The sequence below is a fragment of the Anthonomus grandis genome, chromosome 22 (genome assembly GCF_022605725.1).
Source record: "Anthonomus grandis grandis chromosome 22, icAntGran1.3, whole genome shotgun sequence".
Taxonomy (NCBI): domain Eukaryota; kingdom Metazoa; phylum Arthropoda; class Insecta; order Coleoptera; family Curculionidae; genus Anthonomus; species Anthonomus grandis.
This window is the reverse complement of record NC_065567.1, coordinates 40,034,628-40,055,824: the sequence shown is the minus strand read 5'-3', so window position 1 is coordinate 40,055,824 and position 21,197 is coordinate 40,034,628. Positions and strand designations below refer to the sequence as shown.

The 21,197-nt window shown below is 31.9% G+C and overlaps 1 protein-coding gene across 4 annotated transcripts in view; it reads left to right on the top strand.

Moving 5' to 3' along the window:
* The first annotated feature begins 728 nt into the window (after nucleotides 1-728).
* The window catches only part of LOC126748841 (nuclear factor 1 X-type), a 177,060-nt gene continuing 156,591 nt past the window's right edge, over nucleotides 729-21,197 (top strand). For 2 of the 4 annotated variants that reach the window (XM_050458338.1, XM_050458340.1), the window contains exon 1: nucleotides 729-1,176. In XM_050458338.1, the coding sequence (XP_050314295.1) occupies nucleotides 1,096-1,176 (81 nt within the window). In that variant the 5' untranslated portion in view covers nucleotides 729-1,095. Of the gene's footprint in view, nucleotides 1,236-21,197 lie in introns of all 4 variants that reach the window. The other 2 variants (XM_050458337.1, XM_050458339.1) reach the window with 2 other exon arrangements.

Here is a 21,197-nt window from a genome sequence, read left to right as displayed (position 1 = left end):
AGTCCTTACATTTTTAAATTTGGCATCTATAAAGAGGGATGCTTAGAACTTTTAATAATAATATAATAAAGTTTTTGCGTGTTAAAATAGTTTAATTATTTCAATATTTTTATATTAGCTTTGAACGAAAATTGAACAGTAGGATATTTGCTTACAAGAAATTCGAAAATTCGAATTCTCGAAATTCGAAAGTGGAAACTAGAATATATGATAATCTTATAAATACCTGTAAACTTTTACCTAAACCTTATGGGCTTTTGTCATGCATGGGAACACTGCTGAATATCGTTGCAAAAAACTGAAATATTGGAGAGTTTGCGCATAGCAATGTTTTAAAAATTACGTCATTTAGTAATAACTTTTTTTTGATTTTTTAGTACAAAATATGATTTATCCAAAAATGATTTTGTTTTAAAATGTTATATAAAGTTATTCTACTAAATAAATTTTGTTTGTGAACATTTGGATCTTAAATTACTCAACCACCCTAAGATTATTCATCTATATTAGATTTATTCCTCTTATTTAATAAATATATCTTGTAAAGGCATCAGGAAGCAGCGTTATATTGGACTTAAAAATGTGAAGTATAGGAAGTAAAATATAGATTTTTTTAACGTTGGCTGGGTTTTAAATATGCCTAGTCCACTGTACGGCGACGGCATCGACATAGAGCGTCGGGACGCGCGCTGCTGCTTTACCGATCGTTTTGGCGCTGCTGCCGACGCCATAATCGACGGGCAGACCTTTGGTTCACATGGCAGTCGAGTCGGTAGTCCGACGACCGACATGCCTGTCGTTATCCTGCATATAATACATAAAACCAGCGTATTAGCGCCCGGACGACCCCTTGAGCACCAACCGCGTCGGTAGTAGCATCGCGACGTCGTTTGGTATAAATAACATTGCTGGAAGAGCTATAACCGACGCGGTCTTTATCTCGTTGTTTGTGTACTGGCAGTTTAGTGAAAATGTGCTATTATGGCATTATGCTGGTTGTTTCAAAAACTGTTAAGTGCGTTAGCTAGTATTCCAATGAAATCTACTGCTGCGCGGCCCCCGTGACCTGTGCGTAAATGTGACTCTCTTTGAGGAATGTTTATCCCTGACACGTTGCGCAGCTGCATGGTGGAGCCCGATGTGTCGTCGTACCTGCAGACGCCGTCCTCGGGACAGGTGCCTACTCGCTGCTACCCTCCCTCTTCCCCCGCGCCCGCCGTCATGCGTGGTGATATGTAATTAACATGATTAACATGGGTGTTATTCTGTTTTGTATTTTATGTTTGCTGTCTGACCTGACTAAGGGCCTAACTAAACCCTCTTATCAAGAGCGAAATTTTATTAGCCATATTACACTTTGCCGCATGTAATTGCATGTTAAAACATTATAATATATACGTAGGTTTTTCAAAAACATTTTTGTCACATAACATAATATGATATAAATGCGGAATTATGCTGAATTTCGTTGAAACTGATCCATAGCCTGCTGCTTGTTGTATGATTGTGTAAATGTGGCTACGCTGTAAACTAAGCAGATTTGATACAAGACTCTCGCAATTCGGTCATTAATGTGGTAACTTAGTTTCCAGCTAACGTAAAAAAAGTCCTTTTCGCGAATAGCACGTTCTTTAAAATGTTAGATTTCTGCATAAAATATCCGTCTTTCGTTAAAGTATTCGATCAGCTTTTTTTATTTTTAGACTTTTTCCCGCATCAAATAAAAACAGGTCATAGCTAACAATTCGAAATTGGTAATCATTTCTATTGTTAGAAAGAAATATCCGAACCATGAATGAAAGATTGACAAACGATTAAATTAACCTGATTTAAAATTTCGCGTTCTGGCAAAAGTCGTTAAGTTCAAAAAGTAAGTTTTGAGATAAACGCGTTTAAAGTATATAAATTGTATAGTACAATTTCATTTCACAAAATAACTGCACTTAGGTAGTAAGTAAAATTAAGATTGGGACCTAATTTTTTTTACAAATGTCAAATAAAAGTAAAAAAGGGTGATTACCTATTGTAAATTAGTATTTGACGAATTTTTACAGAACAAAAAATGTGTTAATGAGTATTTGTCATTTTTTTTCTCTCTGGTTATGATATAAACGTAATAAACGTAATAATTAATACACAAATAAAATTTGTGGAAATGTTTTAATTGCCTTTGTAGATGTTCAAAATGTTGACCATTATGCTCTATACATTGTTGAAGCCTCTCATGGGTAGACAGAACTGCAGCTTCAATTTCGGTTTTTCATATCTTTTCTGGTCATAGGTTGACTCTAATGACTGAAATACGATATCCTTTGTTCGACCCCATAAATAAAAATCAGGACAAGTAAAATCTCGTGATCTCATGAAAAGAGACTTCCTCTTCCAATCCACCGCTGTTAAAAAACTGCATTAATGTGCTTTCGCATAGCAATAGCAAAATGTGCGGTGCAACCATCTAACTGCAGAAACATGTTTTGCCGCAATTCCAATGGAACATCTTCTAGCAACAACGGCAATTGATTGGTCAAAAAGTTAAGGTAGATGTTGCCGTTTAGGGACTGTCTGAAAAAGCATGGCCCAATAATTCTGCCTCCCAGTATACCATACCACACATTTAAGCTCCAACAAACTCGGTGCTGAACATCCTGTAATCAATGAGGATTCTCTGCAGACCAGTAATGCATATTGTGCAGATTGACTTGACCGTCGCTATTAAAGGTAACTTCAACGGTCCAAAGAACCTGAATAAAAATTCTCTATTTTCCCGAATCATACCGAACATCAACACAACAAACAATAGTTCGATCAAAGTCTTCTTTTAAGGTCTTTTAAAGTTCTTCTTTTAAGGCCTAATGCAAAATGACATGATATGGGTGCATTCTAAAAGTAATTGAAATAACTAGTAAAAATCAAAATAAATATTAGATAAATTTAAATAAGTCAGTTTATTGTGACAGTCATTTAAACATACCTATGATCTTTTAAAATATTTTGAACCGTTGTTCCTGATATGCCAAATTCAAGGGATAATGTGTGCTAACATAAGGTTTTTTTCCTCAACGTATCCCAGTACGTAGTTAATATTTTCCTGGATTTTTCCAATCCGTTGCCGTTGAAATGTAGGCCGAAAACTACCATTGGCTCGTAAATTAGCTGCTAATCGGGGAAAAGTTCTTAGTTTACATAGCAAGGACTTAGATTCAAGATCGCAGTTACTCCCTAGAGGTCGTTTTAGAAACTTAAAAATATTTTCCAGGTTTTTCTCTTGGCCGTTTTATTAATAATATTTTTTACCACAAGCCTCGGTGATGAGTACATTCGGAGATACAGTACCTCGCATTTTTAGTTGGCTACTCTGTATATAATCAGTTATAAACGCAAAAAAAATCGTCTTCTAAAAAATCAAAGAAATTAAATTTCATCTTCTTCACTTTCACTTTCTACACTTGGTTCTGGATTGAGATTTCCAACAGAATTACATTATTGGTAAAATCAAATTCCAATGATGGAACTCGGAGGGAATTATGTTATTAATACATAGTTTTTTAGATCTTTATGTTTCTGTGGCCATATTGCATTAGCATTTGAGAATAGGCTCTGCCAAATGTAAAATATGCTAAAAATAATTTTCTTCTCGTCTATCTATATTGATACAAAGATAGTCAGGAGGGTGGCTTTACTTGTATTTAATTACTGCTGTATTTTCTTTGTCAATTCGAAAACATTTGAGAAGTCACCCCTTCACTCTTTCTTCTTGAGTGTTAAACGTTCTGTTTTTTAAGATGGACTAAAAAAGAGCATTAAAATTATAAAAAGTTTTAACTCTGTAACAAATATATCCTTTTTTAGATCTGGCCGTTTTAAAAATATTTATCCAGTCATTAATGGTCCAACATGTCTTTTCTAATTCTAAATGGCACTGTCCGTGCTATCGCACTCCATCTTAGAATGGCCGGATTCTAAAAATTTCTGCTCAATGGTTATATTTATTACAAATTACTTATCACTTAGTCCAACCAATAATAAACAACTATTCACCCAGAACTTATTAACAAGCCCAGTTAACCATTGCTTGGCATAAAATAAGGTTTTTTGGACTAAATGATTTTCTTATGTATAGGCAACCCACTTTCAACATAGTTAGTGGACTTCATTTGGTTTGCCAGAGTAGGATATTGATTTTTTAAGCCGGTTTATGTTATTAGTTAAAAAGTGACAAAAATGGACTTAATGACTTTTGCCAGAACGCCGACGAGAAATATTTAGAAAATAAAATTTCTTATTTAAAAGTTTTCTTTATAGTTTATTAATTTATAAGTTTTCTTATAATAAGAATATATGACGTGCGGATCTCCTCTCTCTCGTATGCAATCAAACTAAAAAAATATGATTTAAGGTTAATGTTTAAATAGCTATAACTTATCAAATCGGTACTTCACTAATCCTAACAATATTCTTAATATGTAAACGTGATTGTAACATTTTCTTGTTTCATTTCTCATATTGGAAATAAAATAATTCGTGTAGAAGTTGTAGGATATATGGCTGGTACAACTCCTGATCGAATGATACTTTTAAAATTCAAACTCAAATTCTCTTTCTGTTAAAATTTATTTTTAATACTCTTAAGCAACTTCAATTTTAGGTATTCCTAATTCTATCTTGTCTCCTTTTCACAGAAGAAAATATGGCTTTTAGTGGGTCGGTGCAAAGGTGGTTAGTAATGTGAAAACATTGAGAAACGAGTAATTTATTATTATTATTTATTATAACGTTATTTATTATAACATTTTTTAACAAGCTGCTGTAAATGAAGTGTTTAATTTTTTGTCTAGAATTTGACAGCGTGTGATTTCAGACATATAAAATGCAACCAATCCTAACCTAATATAGTATTTTCACCAACGACTGCTATATATTACGAATACACTGCAACACTTCAAGAAAAAATCGTGCTTTTCTCTTTTGCCTCTAATCTAATCACTTAACGAATAACACACGCTCCTCAGCATAGCTCTCTTTTTCGTTTCTAGATAATTTCTCTAAAATGAATTTCAGAATTTAATATTAAATGGCCAACAACCTTATCGCTTTCCAAATTTGAATAAAAGGTATAAGGTATTCCTTCTGATTCAACTTGAGAAAACTAATCTGAATAGTCCCTATTGATCCAATTGAACCTTTTAACTATTATTTCTGTAAATACAACATATCTTTGGCTCTTACCCAAAATACTCCTATCTTGACCAACCTTATACTTGGTAATTTTGACCCTATTTATTGATATTACCTATTAATAATAAACAATAATTTTTTTTGGTTTGAAAAAATGTGTTTGTGTTTGTTGATAAAGAATTCCTAAATGTTAAGAGAAAGAAACAACATTCTAGGCTAAAACTTTTCTTTGACGTTTGTTTTTATAAAATTTGTATTTAGTTGAAATATTCTTCATTTGTTTAAATTTGTTAAAATTGTATCTTGTGGCTAACAATAAATTAAAAGTGGTTACTGTTAAGTTAAAATCAAAACAAAGTTCATAAGGCATGTCTAGAATGATATGCCTTATGAAGAATTGATTTTTTAAATTTGTTTTTGAAAATAGCTCAAATTGTATAAATTTTGTTTTAAAAGTTGGTCATTTGGTGTGATGAACTGTTTCTTAGTATAAGAGGAGCTGTTAATACTTCTTACCATTTGATACTCGTATCTTATCATAAAAATATATTTACAAAAAAAATATTTTTGATACCTAAAGGAATTATTAAAATATGGATATGAACGAATATATACTGTCTCGACATTATAAAATATTAAATATTATGAATGCACAACTAATTCTTTGATTATAATTCCTTAATTCTTAGATTGTAAATGACTAAATTTAACAGTATCTTTTATAAACAAAATGGAGCACCGGATCATAGACCAAGGATTTTGCGGCAACTTCTAGAGGCGCATTTCAGAAACCATTTAATTACAACAAATGCTTTTGTAAGAATCGGTACACTAGTCTTATTTCTTTTTTTAGCGTAGCGTTTTTACCCATTCCTTAGGTGCGAATTGAAATGCTCAATAAAAATATAGTCAACTTATTTATTTACACAGTTACACTACTAAACACGATCACTTAACACTACTAGAAATATTTATTTAGACCGTATTCATTTACTATTATTTATGGACATAAATAAATATATACACGCGCCCATATTACAAGCTGAACTAAATTGAACTGTCAACTGGCCTGCCAGTGACGCCGCCGCTCTTTATATACTTGGCAGAGCACTGTCCGGAAGATTCGCCAACCTTCCATTCGTCTCCAGAGAAGTTGTGAGGTGTACCTCTGTGTCATTCCAGAATTATGAAAAAAAAGGTGGTATTTGCGGCGTTACCAATATTTTTATAATGCTCCCTGCCATTTTCCAAGTTCATTTCGTCCCGAAAGAGTACACAAAACGTACGAAACCTCCTTATAGGCTGGCTTCCGATATGATGCCTCATTGGCAACCAGGTACACAATCTTCTTACCAGTCTCTTCATCGGTTATCTTAAGTGCATCCTCGACTCTGGGGTTATACCGCCACAGCTTTTTAATGGAAACTTTAAACTTATTGCGGAAAATCTCAGATATTCCTCCAGACTTTTGTAAATCCTTTGCGGCACAATGTGCCAGAGCATACTCAGCTGGAATAGTAAACAGGTTTTGTTACACTTCACAATCTCATGGTTTATGGTTTCCACAATAAGTCAGTTTAGCAGGAGTCCTTTTTATAGAGGAATGACGTTGATCGCTTCCAGTACTTTATATGGCCCATCGCAGCATGTTTAAAGTTTCCGCGATAGATGCTTCCGTCACCTAAGAAAATAAAAAAAAAGTTAAATATTTAGTATTGAAATTAGGAATGTAATGATTTTATTTTTGAATCTTAAAGCCGAAAAATCCACGTAGACTAAAGAAAAAGATTAAAATTATTTGTTTTTAACCTAAAGATAAATTTATATATAAGTAGTATATTGTATACACCAAATTATCGGATCATCGTTAACTAGAATGTAAGAAATTCTATGTAATCTGGGGTCTTGTAAAAAAGATTAAATCTCTATATTTCGCACTTAGAGAAACCTAACAAAACACTGAGCTAGGGTAAAAATTTATAGAAATTTTTTTGAATAAGGTTGTTACGGATTTCTCGTGGGTTCAATGAAAAAGCACACTTGAACACTAAATACTAAACTTTTATTCACTACTTTACTTACAATCACTCACAACTTCCAAATTCTTATTGATTATAACATAACAACAATTTGTAACAATAATGAAATATCTTCCACCGATAAATGCAAAATCGCTTTTACTCAGGCCAAGAAAATCAACAATGTTCTAATGAACTGTTCTTACTTGGACGAAATATTTACAAAAAATTGTGTGCAAATTTTCGAAAAATGTACATTATTCAATCATATTTTTTTTAAATACATTCTCTTAGCAACAACTTATCCGAAGTAATTGTTTATGGAAATTGGCAGATTAAATTGAATAAGTCATTGTGCAGTCTATAATTTCCTTAGACTTATATATATATATATATATATATATATATATATATATATATATTTATATATATATATAATATAATATAATTATTTTCCTAATAGGAGTACTTGATAGTGTAAAATATTTTTCACCAACTTGAAAAACTGTCCTTTTTATTAAGAATGTTTGAAAATCTAGGCCAGTTAGAGAACTCTCTTTAGGTGAATTAAAATATTCCGATTCAATGTTTTTACTCTAAAAAGATAAGTTTCAATTTAAAAAAAAACATCTTGAAAAAAATTCTCCCATAGACTATAAAATAGGAAAGTGTCCCAAGATAAACTGGAATTTCTTATATTTAACTAATAAAGAGGGTACCCCAAAAAAACAAAAGACAAGGTTTAAGGTGGTGGTAGGGAACATGAATACAAACATGTCTGTTTATTAGGCATACATTTGAGCTCTAAAAAAAAATTATTTATATATTAAGGCTAATATCGGGAGAACGTATGTGCCAGGCCACGAGAGCTTCTTTTCCAATCCATCATTATGAACATCACTCATATAATACCGGCGCTCAACATATATAGTAAATAATTTCTTAGATCTACAGCCCAAACTTAACGTCCCAACGTGACTATGTTTAAATGATACCATCATGGTAAATGCTCTTCCTAACTGGCTCATATTACTCTACTTAGGCTCGACAGGCAGATGCGACTCATGGATAGCGTCTGCAGACGCCTAGAACGTCGCTTTAGCAGGACTACTTTTTATAGAGAAGTTTAAGTCTGTGGAATGAACTCCCAAAGTACGTCCTAAACATCACAATTTGCAAAACTTTAAGAAAATTAACCACAGTCACCTTCGTCTTCATAGCACTGGACCTACTCGTGATACTTGAGTACTATAAGGTTTATACTTTGTGCCTGTGTTCCGTAACAAAAAATGGCTAATTTGTGGCGATATGTATGTTCAATACACAAAAATATTTCTTTTGTCTCTCACCCACAACTTAAAGTTTATCGGTTTCTTTTTAAGAAACCCTGTATATATAACTTTTTGCTCTATAAAAATTTTCTATTGATAGAGTACTAGAATATCAGCATATTTCATGAAATATTTAAACTAAGCTTAATCTGTGTTAATGATCTAATCGCGATTTAGTCTAAAGTCATACAGGCATGTATATTGCAATATTCTTGTTAGATTTACCATTTATTTTTATTAGTTATGTTTTATGAGTAAATTTGAAATAACTTTTTTCTTATTTACCATGCTGCTTCAAAAAAACAACTTCAGTTAGAAAGTAACGATAAAATATTTAATTAGAAATTATAAATTTTTTTGCTTTAGGTAAGGAGAATAAAATTTCGCTACTTGATGTAATAGGTCTGACCGCTAAACTCGATGTTGACATGTTTCATTAATGTTATATGACTGTTGTTCTGTCTCAAATCTGTGTGAATTCTTATTGCCGGGGCGAGCGGTATGTTATCCCTTTATTCATATTTATAATTTATCTACTAATGATTTTGAATTTATTTTTTTAATAAACATGAAAAACATATATGCAGGACCACACATACATATTTGGAGTATTATGGTAAACTTACTTAACCACAAAAAAACACATTTAGACTCCTTAAAATCAATTTCTTTAGGTAGATAATAAAAATCAATGTATTTGTCTATTATAATCTAAAGATATAAGACTATAAAAACTGAAACTGTAGTTACTGTGAAGTGGGTACATGTTTTGATGAGTTTGACCATTATATCACTTAATTTATATGATAGTGCTATATACATGAAAGGTGTTACAATAAACAAACTTTATTCAACGAATGGCCAATTTTAAGACAAAATGTTCATATTACCAACCCTCAAAACAAAACATATAAAGACATAAACATAATTCTTATACCACAGATTTACAGAATATGTTCTGTAAATCTGTATTCTGTAAATCTGTGCTTATACTTCATCATGTATTTAAACACTAGACCCTTGCTGAGCTTATTAAGGAGTAATGCTTGGTTAGTGTTCCGATTCATACTTCAAATTGCCTTAACTTATTTTTATTGCCCTGAAGAAGACCTAATATAGGCCGAAACTTTGGTATCATGAAAATTCAAAATACAATCAGTGTTGGCCCACTTCTGTTTGCACACAATTTGGTTTTATTCTAAAATACATATACCCCAGAGACTTACAGCGACAATCTCATATGCAGTAGAGGTCTGGAATCTCTTCTTCCTCCCCAAAGAACCTAAATTCACTAAATTGTTCTAATTTTAATTTTTTAAGTTACCGAAGTTGACAATATCCTGTCAAAAACTCTGTAGAAATTCGTAGTTTAGTTTTACAGAAACTTTATTGAAGCCCTAAACCTTCAAGGGTTGATGGTTTCAAGGAATATTCTGACTTGCCTAAGGTCGGATGATCCTCTAAGAGGCAGCAATTCCTTACTATCTTCGGCCCGATTTATGTGCTTAATGCTGATGTGGTTTCTTAACTGGCAGGTGAAATTAGGGATGTCCTAGCCTGAGGTAGTCTCTCTCAATTGCATGTATTTCCACTCGGAAAATACTGAAAACTTCTGCTATATTTTTTTGGTTGATTTTTGAACGATCTGTTTCATTTAATTGTGTTTTCTGTGAGTGACTAAGTAGATTTAAATTTTATTTACCCGCTCCTACTGTCAAATTTTTCTCAAACTGATATTCTTTTGTTATGTCATCTTTAAGAGCGCGAATAATGGAATGCAGTGTGCCTGATATGTCTATGTTTTCTAGCTGATAATCTAACCATACCTTTTTTGCCGAGGTGTCATATGAGCTGTGAGCTGCTGAGCATCATAAGTCTTTATCTTATATATGTCTGTAAGCAAATTGACTATTATCTTTACTACCTTCCGGTTGTGGTTCAAAAAGTTTCTCATAAAATTGGGTATATAGGTTTTTATATATTTTATTATACCTGCTTTTGTCCTGGTATTTGAAACAGCCAGCTATGGGATTTCTCATAACCTAGTTTTTGACATTAGACTTAAAGAGTCGTGCCGCAAGAAGAATATTAGTCGAAGCCAATTAGTGAATTGAGCCTTTCCTGGAGAACTGCTTCTTCATATCCATTGTGAGTTCTAAGGCCAGTACCAGTCTATGGTAGAGTTAGTTTATTTAACATGTCTGTGCTCTCCAGGGTACTCAAGCATAATTTGCCAAACCCATGGCAATATTTATCTTTAGCATATCACTATACCTTATTTGTCATTGCGCATTCTGTCTACTAGATTAGGTCTGCTTTTATTAGACTAATACCCTCCGAAAGACAATGACAGACAGGCAGTCAGGTTTTGCCTGTCATTTTTTCAAAAGTGTCTATTGAAACAATATTGTGCTGCTTTTATTTCTGCTTCTATGAAGATGTGGGTTGTCGGTAGATGTAGACTCATAGATCCTCATATCCAACATAGTCCTTGACATGCATGTGTGACATGTATACAGCAAAATGTTTATTAAAGTAATATTGAGGATTTATCTTGTCTGATGGCATATCATAGATTAACTTGACTTAATCTTCCTTTATTTTCTAGCTCACAGCTTTTATTTATACTTCTTTGCTTGGCCTTGTATTGGGCCTATTTCTGCTTCTATCAAGATGTGGATTAGAGGTAGATCAAGCAGCACCTCCATCCGTTTTAGGCGTTGTGGCTCTTCATTCATGGCTGTGGTGCTGCACAGAAATACTAGCTTTTGAGCCCTCTATAGTTACTTGACTACTGTAGTTTCTGTAACTTTCCTTCCCCAGGCTATTGAACTATATGATAATATGGGTTTATGAGTACCATTTTGTATAGTTAAAAGTTAATTTTTGAATTCGAAAGTTCCATTTTCTGCCGCACAGTCTCCTGCATCTTCCTAGATTTACCTTGAGTACGGCATTATTGCTATTTTAACTTACATCACTTTAACACCTATTTAACTTCTTTCGAAAATGGTATTTGCGTTTCGTTTACTTTTGGTCTTTTAATCCTTCCACGGCTTGTTTCAAGGTGGAAGCGATTATTGTGGTGTTCAGCGAATTTATCGCGTTTGCCTTTGGCTACTATGACCAGGAAGTCTAGGAAACCCAAGCTTCTTTGATTTCTTATTCTTAGAACTTTGGCACGAGTATATTTAGATCATCCAGATATGAATAAAGCGCTCACTAAGAGGGTAGTTTATTCTGGATTTTCGTATTTACATCGGCGATTTTTTTTCCAAAGCTTCAATTGGGCCGGATATTAAGCTGATAGTTCTGCATGATTTTGCTGTTTTCTTTTGCCTATTTTTAATACGCACACTACAAAGGCTGCCTGCTGGTTATAGGGATGTAGCTTCATGCTATGCATGCTCTAAAGATTTTGCATAGGTGTGGCTGTAGAGATGCATCCCACCTGAGCCTGGTGATTGGTATGGTTGAATTTCAGTCAACGCCTATTTAGAGTCTCATAGTTAATTATTTTCTTGGCTATTTTCCAATAAAACTTTATTGGCCTTATGTGTCTTTGAGAGGACTTTATTTACCTGTTCTGTTTGGAAGTTATGAAAGGGTGATCCATTAAGACGGGCGTATTTTCTAGTTCTTCCAGGCTCTTTGCTATAGAATTTATAAGCTTCCGATCGGTTTTCTTTAGATGACCGAGTTCGTTTGGTAGATTCTTTGTGGAAAGGATTGTGTATTCTCTAGTACATGCGGGAGTATCTATTATTTCCTCGGGGAATTATTTCTACGATTTCCTTTTTACCTTACAAATATCTGTATTGTAATCTCTTAATTTAGATTTATTTGTGCTCCAGTCTTGGCTTTATTGAATAGATTTTTCACCTTGATTCTTAGGTGATTGTTCCACCAAACTGTTTTATTTCTTTGTTGCTTTTCTTTTCTGGGATAGTTAGTTGTCCTGATAGAAATTTTACTTATTTCCTTACACATTTGGTCCACTTAATGTCATGTTAATGCTAGTAAGTTTGTTCTTCTAGGGTTGCGGTATTTTTGAACTGTCAATATCGAGTTATATTGTATATCGAATCTAATGTGGCGGTAATTAATCAAATGTATAATGAACATTGTGGATATAAAGAGTGCCTAACTGATGTTACAAAAATAGGTACCATTCATATATTGGCGATGTCTAATCCTTCAGTTAATATATATTCAACCAAAGGGTTAGCTCCGTTGTTTACGTCAGTGCTTCCCCGGGGATACCGTATGATGTGCGTTTGCGTCATCTCCAATTATGAAGTTATATTTACTTCCTTGTGCAGTAGGCCATAATAGATCAGCCCCTAGCAGATCTGGATGACACGTTCATACCAGAAAAGCAGACAGAGCATATTATCTAGATTTTGGACTCATTGTTTGCTCTTAAAATGGATTTTACTGTAACGATATCGTTGGAGCACAGCTCTTGTGATCCCCCATGGCTCCTGTAATAATGCAATGTTCAGGACACATGACTTTCCTCCTAAGCTTGGAGTAAGAAAGAACAGGAAAATGAAAGAAGAGGTGATAGTGGAAGAACAGCACAGCTCCTGTGATGGATCCCCCATGGCTTCTGTAATGATGCAATGTTCAGGACACATGGCTTTCCACCTAACCTTGGAGTAAGAAAGAACCGGGGAAAAAAGAAAACGCAATAGTAGAAGAACAGAATAAATGGAGCTTAAAATAACCAGAGAGCAGGTAAAGAAGAAAGAGACTCACCCAAGATGTGAAAAAGAGAAGTGAGTTTCTGATCGAGGAGGATAGGAGTGTGATACCTAGTGAGGTATGAAGTTGCAATCCTACTAGCGAATCCCTGTGAAGAATCCACCTTTTCTCCCAGAGAATCAGTTGATATCATGTTCAGTAGTACTCCGGTTGCAACCCCAACGGCTTCCTCAAGTAAGTTCCTCAAGTAATTATGGGATTTGTCATCGTATACATCCCTTGTAGTACTTTCGGGATGTGCCCTCAGTTTTTACTTGCTAGGTGTTGGAACTCTATGATGGCCTTCGTGGCTTTGTTGACGGTGGCTTACAGATGACCTTTCAACACTTTGCTGTCCTAGTTATCCCCCAGATAATTCATGTTGTTTGCTTTACAACTTGTCCACTGAGGAAGATACCCTTGATAACTTATATTTTCTTATAACGAGTAAACAGCATAATAATGGTTTTTGTCAAGTTTATGCTTAGCCTTCAGTAGGTCTATCATTTCTCTAAAATTGCTTTTTTGTAAGAGCTTCTATAATATTATCTACTTTAAAAATTTTATTGGAAAATATAGCCATCGTACCAATTACTGTAATTTAGAACATTACATGAATATTCGATAAAAAAAATTAGAGATAATTAAATATAAACGTTACATAAATCATAAAATATCTTGGTTAATAAGAAAATCTCTAGTTTCAAGATCATCCGTTTTAACATTCAATAAAATCAACAGAATTTGTCATGAAGAAATAGACATATTTTAAACGGAAATAGAAGTTATACTGGAGGATCCAAAAAAAAAAAAATAATTTGTCGGCTATCGCCTTTATAACCAAAACACAGGGCGGATTCGCAAAAATTCAATTTTTCTAAATTAACATATAATTTGTAATATAACAGCTAGATATTTTTTTTCCATATTTGATGTACATGTACTTACTTATGGTAGCCGATCTGAGACTTAAAAAACTAAAACAGAGAACTACTAAATTAAAAATTTGATAATCAACCTGACTGAAAATACTATTTTCTAGTCGATAAAGTAATCTTAATTTTTCCACGCCATATAAAATTTCAATAAATAAGTTTTAGGTTTCAGTTATCGATTATTCATATTTCTGGAAGACATCTTATTAATACTTTATAATTTCTATATTGCTGCAACAGTAATTTTTATTGGTTTCTGTGTTTCTGGAAAAATAATTAAAATTTTCAAAAAATTTTGAATAATTTTTGCTTGATTTTAATGCTCCGCCAACATAATATTGAAAATGTATTTAGAATTTCATCAGAATTAAAAAAAAATTATTAGAAGTTGTTTTATGATTTGAATACATTAAGAAATGCGATTACCTCGGAAATACTGTACTCACCAACGATAACACCAAATCCGGTAATAATATATTTAATTTTTTTACAATTATAAAAATCAATCACAAAACTGATTAATAAATTGTAATATATTTATTAAAATTTATTAATCAGTTTTGTGGAAAAAAATACAAAAAGTGTGTTAGATGTATTATGAACACATATTACGTTCGAAAGTACTTGTAGTGACTCATTACATATATAAGAAAATAGTACTATATAGGAAAACGCCTGACAGAAAATTCTAAGACTTAATATCAGATAAATTAATGTATTTTTCACATAGAATGGTATATACGTTTGTATATGTGAATTACATAGAGATATATGAAATATATTTGTAACGGTTTTTTTTTGTTTGTAATGCACTACTTATATATTCATGTTTTAAACTAACAAAAATATTAAAAAGGTTTTAATATACCGTCTCGCCTTATTGTCATCATCCTTCCCTCTATGTATCTTTAGTGCACTTACATTATAGTTATATGTTTGCATTTTTTTGCATTTACTTACACCTTTAAAATCATGTATGCAGTTAATTTATTTTGCTTTATCAAAATGACATATCTATACTTGTAAGTATATCAGACGTAATTTAAGTTTTAACTATATTTTTTATGTTAATGTTACACAATTAAGTTATATCTGAGACCAGGCTATACTATTAAAAATACTTTTATTTTTAGTACAATCATGCAGTTTGTAACTGCCAGCGTCAGTAAAAAAACTGTTGGACTTGCCCTATTAACTAAACATGGACAACAATACACAAGAATGTTTATCTGTACCCATAGACTGAAACATTCATTTTCATTCTCAAAAAATGATTTGTTTTTCAATCCATTTAAGAAAGAAACATTTTCATATTTTAATAGAAACATTAAATCATCAAGTCATATTTTATTATAAGGAAGAGCTTAGCAGGACGCTTTTGGCCTCACAATCATCATCTGTGCCAATTGCTACTGAAATTTTACAAGCCTCTCCAAGATAAGCAAATTAATAAAATTTCTCAAAAACACTAGAAAACCTGGGAGATCATGGATACTAGGACATCAATTTATTGTGGAATCATTTAAAATATTATTTTGAGTTACCGGCGAATGTATATGAAGATTTATATTTAATTTCTTTTGAAATAAGGGGTATCGTAAGCATTGAGTTTAATAAAGAGAATTTCTTGGTCGGTGAAAAATTTTGTGACCTAAACGTAATTCAATTTTTTTGCTCGAAATAATTTTTTCTAAGTTTTTAATAATTTTAATAACAAGCTTATTCATTTTATTGCCGTTTTATTACAGGTTTTAAATTCAAGAAATGAAGCAACCAAACATAATTCACCTAAGTCGCAATAAACCTTTAAAAAATAGACATGCAGCGTGCCTGGTAAAGTTGTGACTAACCAGCTAAGATACTACATTCAGCACCACTGATCTGAACACTGAGTAGAATCAAAACAGACTACAGAGTATATTTTCCACAAGCATGAGTTGCAAATGCTTTGTTTCGATATGTGACAACTTCTTCAAGGATAGTTGTTATATCTTCCCAGCTAGGACAGATATATACCCGTAATGTAATGTTATGTTAATTTGGGATTAATAGAACCGAAAATTTGCTAATTTTGCAATTTTGCGATTCGCTTATTAAAATTTGTTGAAACTTTGCACAAGGGTTTGTTAAATTGGTCTCTTCAAAAAGTTACCTTACATTTTTTCTGTAAAATGTACAGGGATTTCCTATGTTCCGCTCGGCGACGCACCACCCGGTATGTAATATTTTAGTAGAACTAAATTATCACAGAATAAGTACATTCTCTATATGTTGATTATGAGTTGCAAACAAATATATCTGGATTAACAAAACAGTACATTGCAAGACTTGGGGTAATGATTTGAGGTGATATGATTTTAGCCCTAAAAATGTTAGTCTTTATTAAATTTATTGCAGTTCAAAGTCAAACTATTATTAACTGTTAAAGTGACACTTTCAGCTTTTTCCATAAAATAAAAATGTTTACTTTTTGGCAAAGAATTATTTTCTTTTCATTCCTATAAGAGTACTATTATGGACTATTTTTAATACACAATAAGTTACCATATCAATATTTAAAAGAACTTAATTTAAGATGTTAAATGATGTATACAGAAATAATCTTTTTTACCTTTTTGAGAGAAAAGTTTCTAAACACTGATAGTATGGAAATTAATATTTTCAAAAAACATAGTTACACAAAACTATAACAGCTCATGGATATGTATATTTCAAACATAAAATACTTAACAATAACCAAGAGGCGTATTTGATCATAAAAACTTTAAGACATGTTTACCAGGCCCCAGTTCCAATAATACTAAATAGCTATTTATAACTAACTATTTTTAGGAGCGAGTAATCGTCATCGTCATCGGACATTTATAAAAGCGTCCATAATTTGGCAAAAAGTACACTAAGCATAAATTTGTTAAAAGTATCTCTTTTTATTTGCTTAACTTATACTAAGGAGGAAATTGTTAATATATAAAAGTTTTCAGAAAGTCTTGACCAAAATTTAATTGGTAGGTTTTCTCCTCCATTTGTAGGTTAATTACTGGTTTCTCTCTTCAAAAAAGTGTTAAGAATAAGGTATTGTACTTTTAGCTAACCAGGAAGAAAAAAGTTTATAAAAAGCAACTATTAATAGTGATACTATGAAACTTTCTCCGTGAGCTGAGAGAAGTTAAAACAAAGTCCTTCAAAATCCGCGCCCCTGCTTTTCAGACAAATGGAAAACGTATATGATGTAGAATAGCTTAATAAAAAAAACACACAGATTGTTAGGTCATTCCCATTAAGAAAATATGCAATAGTCTTTTAGTTAGAAAACTATTAAATCAGTGGCCAATAGTATTTTTGCCACTCTAATAACGTTTCAGGTACGGTAGGTAACGTTCACAGAAATTATAATCTTTATTTTAATTTAAAGAGAGAATGAAATTATTTCACTGACTTACAGTATTGCGGTACAAATTTTCAATAACGTTATTGTATATACATGTGGTACTATTTCATCTATACGGCAGCTATTTTTCGGCTTTCAGTGCTTTGATGGTTGCAGGCTTATTGACATAAAGCTGTGACTTAGTGCCAGAAGTTTAAAGGCGTTAAATCGCACGAGCGTGAAGGCCAGGTCTGAGCACCAAATCGGGAAATGATATGACCAGCAGCAAACTCCTGCAAGATTTTCAATGTTTCACGGGTGGTATTACATGAGGCACCGTCTTGCGGAAACCACCTGTCATTAAGATCAATAGTTTCCAATTAAGGTTTTCGAAGAAAAACGATGTTTTGTTTTGAACGACCTCTACGAGCTCGTATCGTGTGTTTCACATCACTAACCTAACCAGTACTTTTAAATTTTTTGATTATCCTTTTCACAGTAGATAAATTAGGAGTATTATTTCGAGCGAACATTGGACTATATATACATCACTAACCTAACCAGTACTTTCAAATTTTTTGATTATCCTTTTCACAGTAGATGAATTAGGAATATTATTTCGAGCAAACATTGGACGCACTTTACGAATAGCGGCAATTAACCTTTCAACATTTTGTTAATAATTTTTGATAATCAGGACGCGTTATACTACCGTGCATTGCTCCGTGTTTATTAACTTCCATCTGTCAACGTTCGAACTGTTACGTCATAATCATGGGACATTATGACTGTCAAATAGGGCTCGCAATTCAACTCTTGCGTTCTTATTGAAACACCTTTTATAACAATCATACAGCGTATCAAAACCAAGGCTATATTTTTGATGAGATCATTAATTTATTAAATCTCAAATTTACTTACTATACTTTCCTAGGTAGGCAGTAATACCTAACCTGTATAATTATTTTGTAGTTCTGTTGAACCTTTTCACTTATTTTACAGGTCTGTTGATCCTAAATATAACTGAAAAGTATAAAATCACTGCTGAGACTCCATTTTCTTAAGGTAAACCAGCTTTGGTATAATAACATACTCAAAAAATTGCAGGTCCATTTTTGACTTTTTTTTTGTAAACTTTTATGAACTTTCCAAAAATTAATTTTTGTAATCATTAATGTTGATATTTGCAAAAGTTTTATAAATTGATTTGCTCTTTACCTTCGCATAAAATGTCCATAGCTATATCAATTGTTAGAAAAATATAAGTCCTCCATGTTCTTAAATATTACATTTTATAATAAATTTAAAAATGCACAAAATATATTTAGCCTTGAAGTTTGATTCATCGCCTTTTTTTGTGGAATGGCTTAACAAATAAATTTGAAAATTTTGAAATGAAAACATTTTTTAGTAAATTTGGCCCAAAACATTGTGCGAATGAGAGGAGGAATGAATTTTGCGTAGTAAACGGTGGTGTCCATGGCAAGTCTCGGTACACACCCATTTACTAAAATCACTGATGAAACTCTTTGAAAATCTTTAATATTATATCCATGTAGACAACCAGCTTTAGATTTAAAATCTTTGCAGAGCATATTGTATAAATATTTTAGAAGATGCCAAAGATTTTATATTAAGTAATATTTTATGACCTTGCTAAATTCAGACGTGAAGCTTTTCATAGTTTATTCACCAATTTCAGAATATCTGCGCAGACTCTTCTATGTCCATGTGCTATTTAAAATTTAGTACCAAATGAATCTGCGTAGGATTATTATTTGTCGCATTTCTGCCTTCCGATGCCTTTATGATGTTTTTGGTTCGTTGTGTCAATCGGTTTTGTATGTCAAAAAATAATCACGATTTAAACACTGAATTTTTAGCAGGCTTAAGCGTCACCTTAGTTTTAAGCCTTTTCTACCTAGAAATATAATCTAAAAAACTTACTGAATATTTTTAAAAAATGAATAAAATAAATAATATTTACTGGGATTATTTCGGGCGTATGTAATTAAATAAGTTATAAGATACATAAATTAAACTTAAAAATATTTTTTTATTGAGCTTGCAATAACCGAGCCAATCATAGAACTTTCTTCTGTCGCGACATTCGATAGTGTCTTCGATATTGTTCTAGTTCGTAGAATGGTACAGTAGTTCTTATGTATGAGAAATGTTATTATTATCATCATTTGAACTTGAGATTTGCTAATTCATTGATTTGCACATCAAAGAGCTGAGTTAATCAGATGTGCATATTTATACTTCGGCTCGGCAATTTACACCCATATAGAGTACTGGAATCCGTTAGGCCGTATTGGTGCGATCTATGACAAATATATTAGAATTTTTGGTTACGCTTTCGTTAACAATGGCAACCGTCATTTGTGCATTTTAATAAGCTTGTTTTTCTTATTTATTATTATGCAAATATTTTCCATGTATTAAAGAATGTTAAAATTAAAACGTGATCTGACAAAAATTTCTTTTGGTGCTAGAGTCACTTTTTGTGTTAAGGCCGGGTAAACTATAAAAGCTGTCGTTTCGATTTTTATATGTTTTATTTTTATATATATAATCCTTAAATGGGTAATGGCTTAATAATTTAAAATTACTGGTTTAAATTTTATAAGGTAGATGAAACGTCAAAAAGTAAGTTTCAAATCTGTGTTCAAATAAGTCAAACTGGATGTATAGACGTTTCTGAAAAAGCAATTCTTTAAAGTTAATTGTTTTATACTACTTTTAGATTTTATAGAACGGACGATAACCCTATTGAAAAGAGGCATTGATTTTCGCAACATACGTTAACAAATTTGTAGCCCTCTTCTTTATCGGAGAAGTATCGTAAATCAAACAATCGAATCCTTGTAGGGAATTTTAAGAAAATATTACGCCGGATAGTATCCGAAAAATTCTATTTACTATTAAGAAATTTTAATTTAGTATCCGAAAATTTTCATTTATCATGTGGAAAACTCCACTTGTGATTTGGACATGCCTATTTACTATCTGGAAATTTCTGCTTATTACTTTGCTGCTAAACACAAAGGAAAAACTTGCATTGAATCTTTAGAGCTATTGTAAAAATCAGGATATTATGTACATATCTTTTCAAATCATAGAAACTCAATTAATATGTTCTATATATCTAATTTAAATACCATTTTTTACTAATAAATGAATTGCTTTTTATAGTGAAAATAAAAGCATAAAATATACAATTAAATATATTTATATTTATCCTTATTATACCTATTTGGGTTACAAACATTAAAAAAAAAATTACATTTATTATTTGAAACAATCTCTCCAAATAAATATCCAAATAAATAGGATCTTTTTTAAATCAATGTGAAATATGTGACTGATGTTTATTTTTCACATAAATATTTGTTTATCGCTTTTCTCCCTGCGAGCTTATTTTAAGTTAGGGGTAAAAAAAAGTTTTTATTAGTAATCTGCACTAAGAAAAATATTGACCGAATAATATTTTTCTAATAAAATGTTTTATTATTTTTTTATCTCTAATATTAAGAGATTCTATATTAGAAGTACTATGGTTCAACAGCCTCCTCCTTTAATTTTTCAAAACTGGGATACCTTTTAAAGAATATTTTAAAGA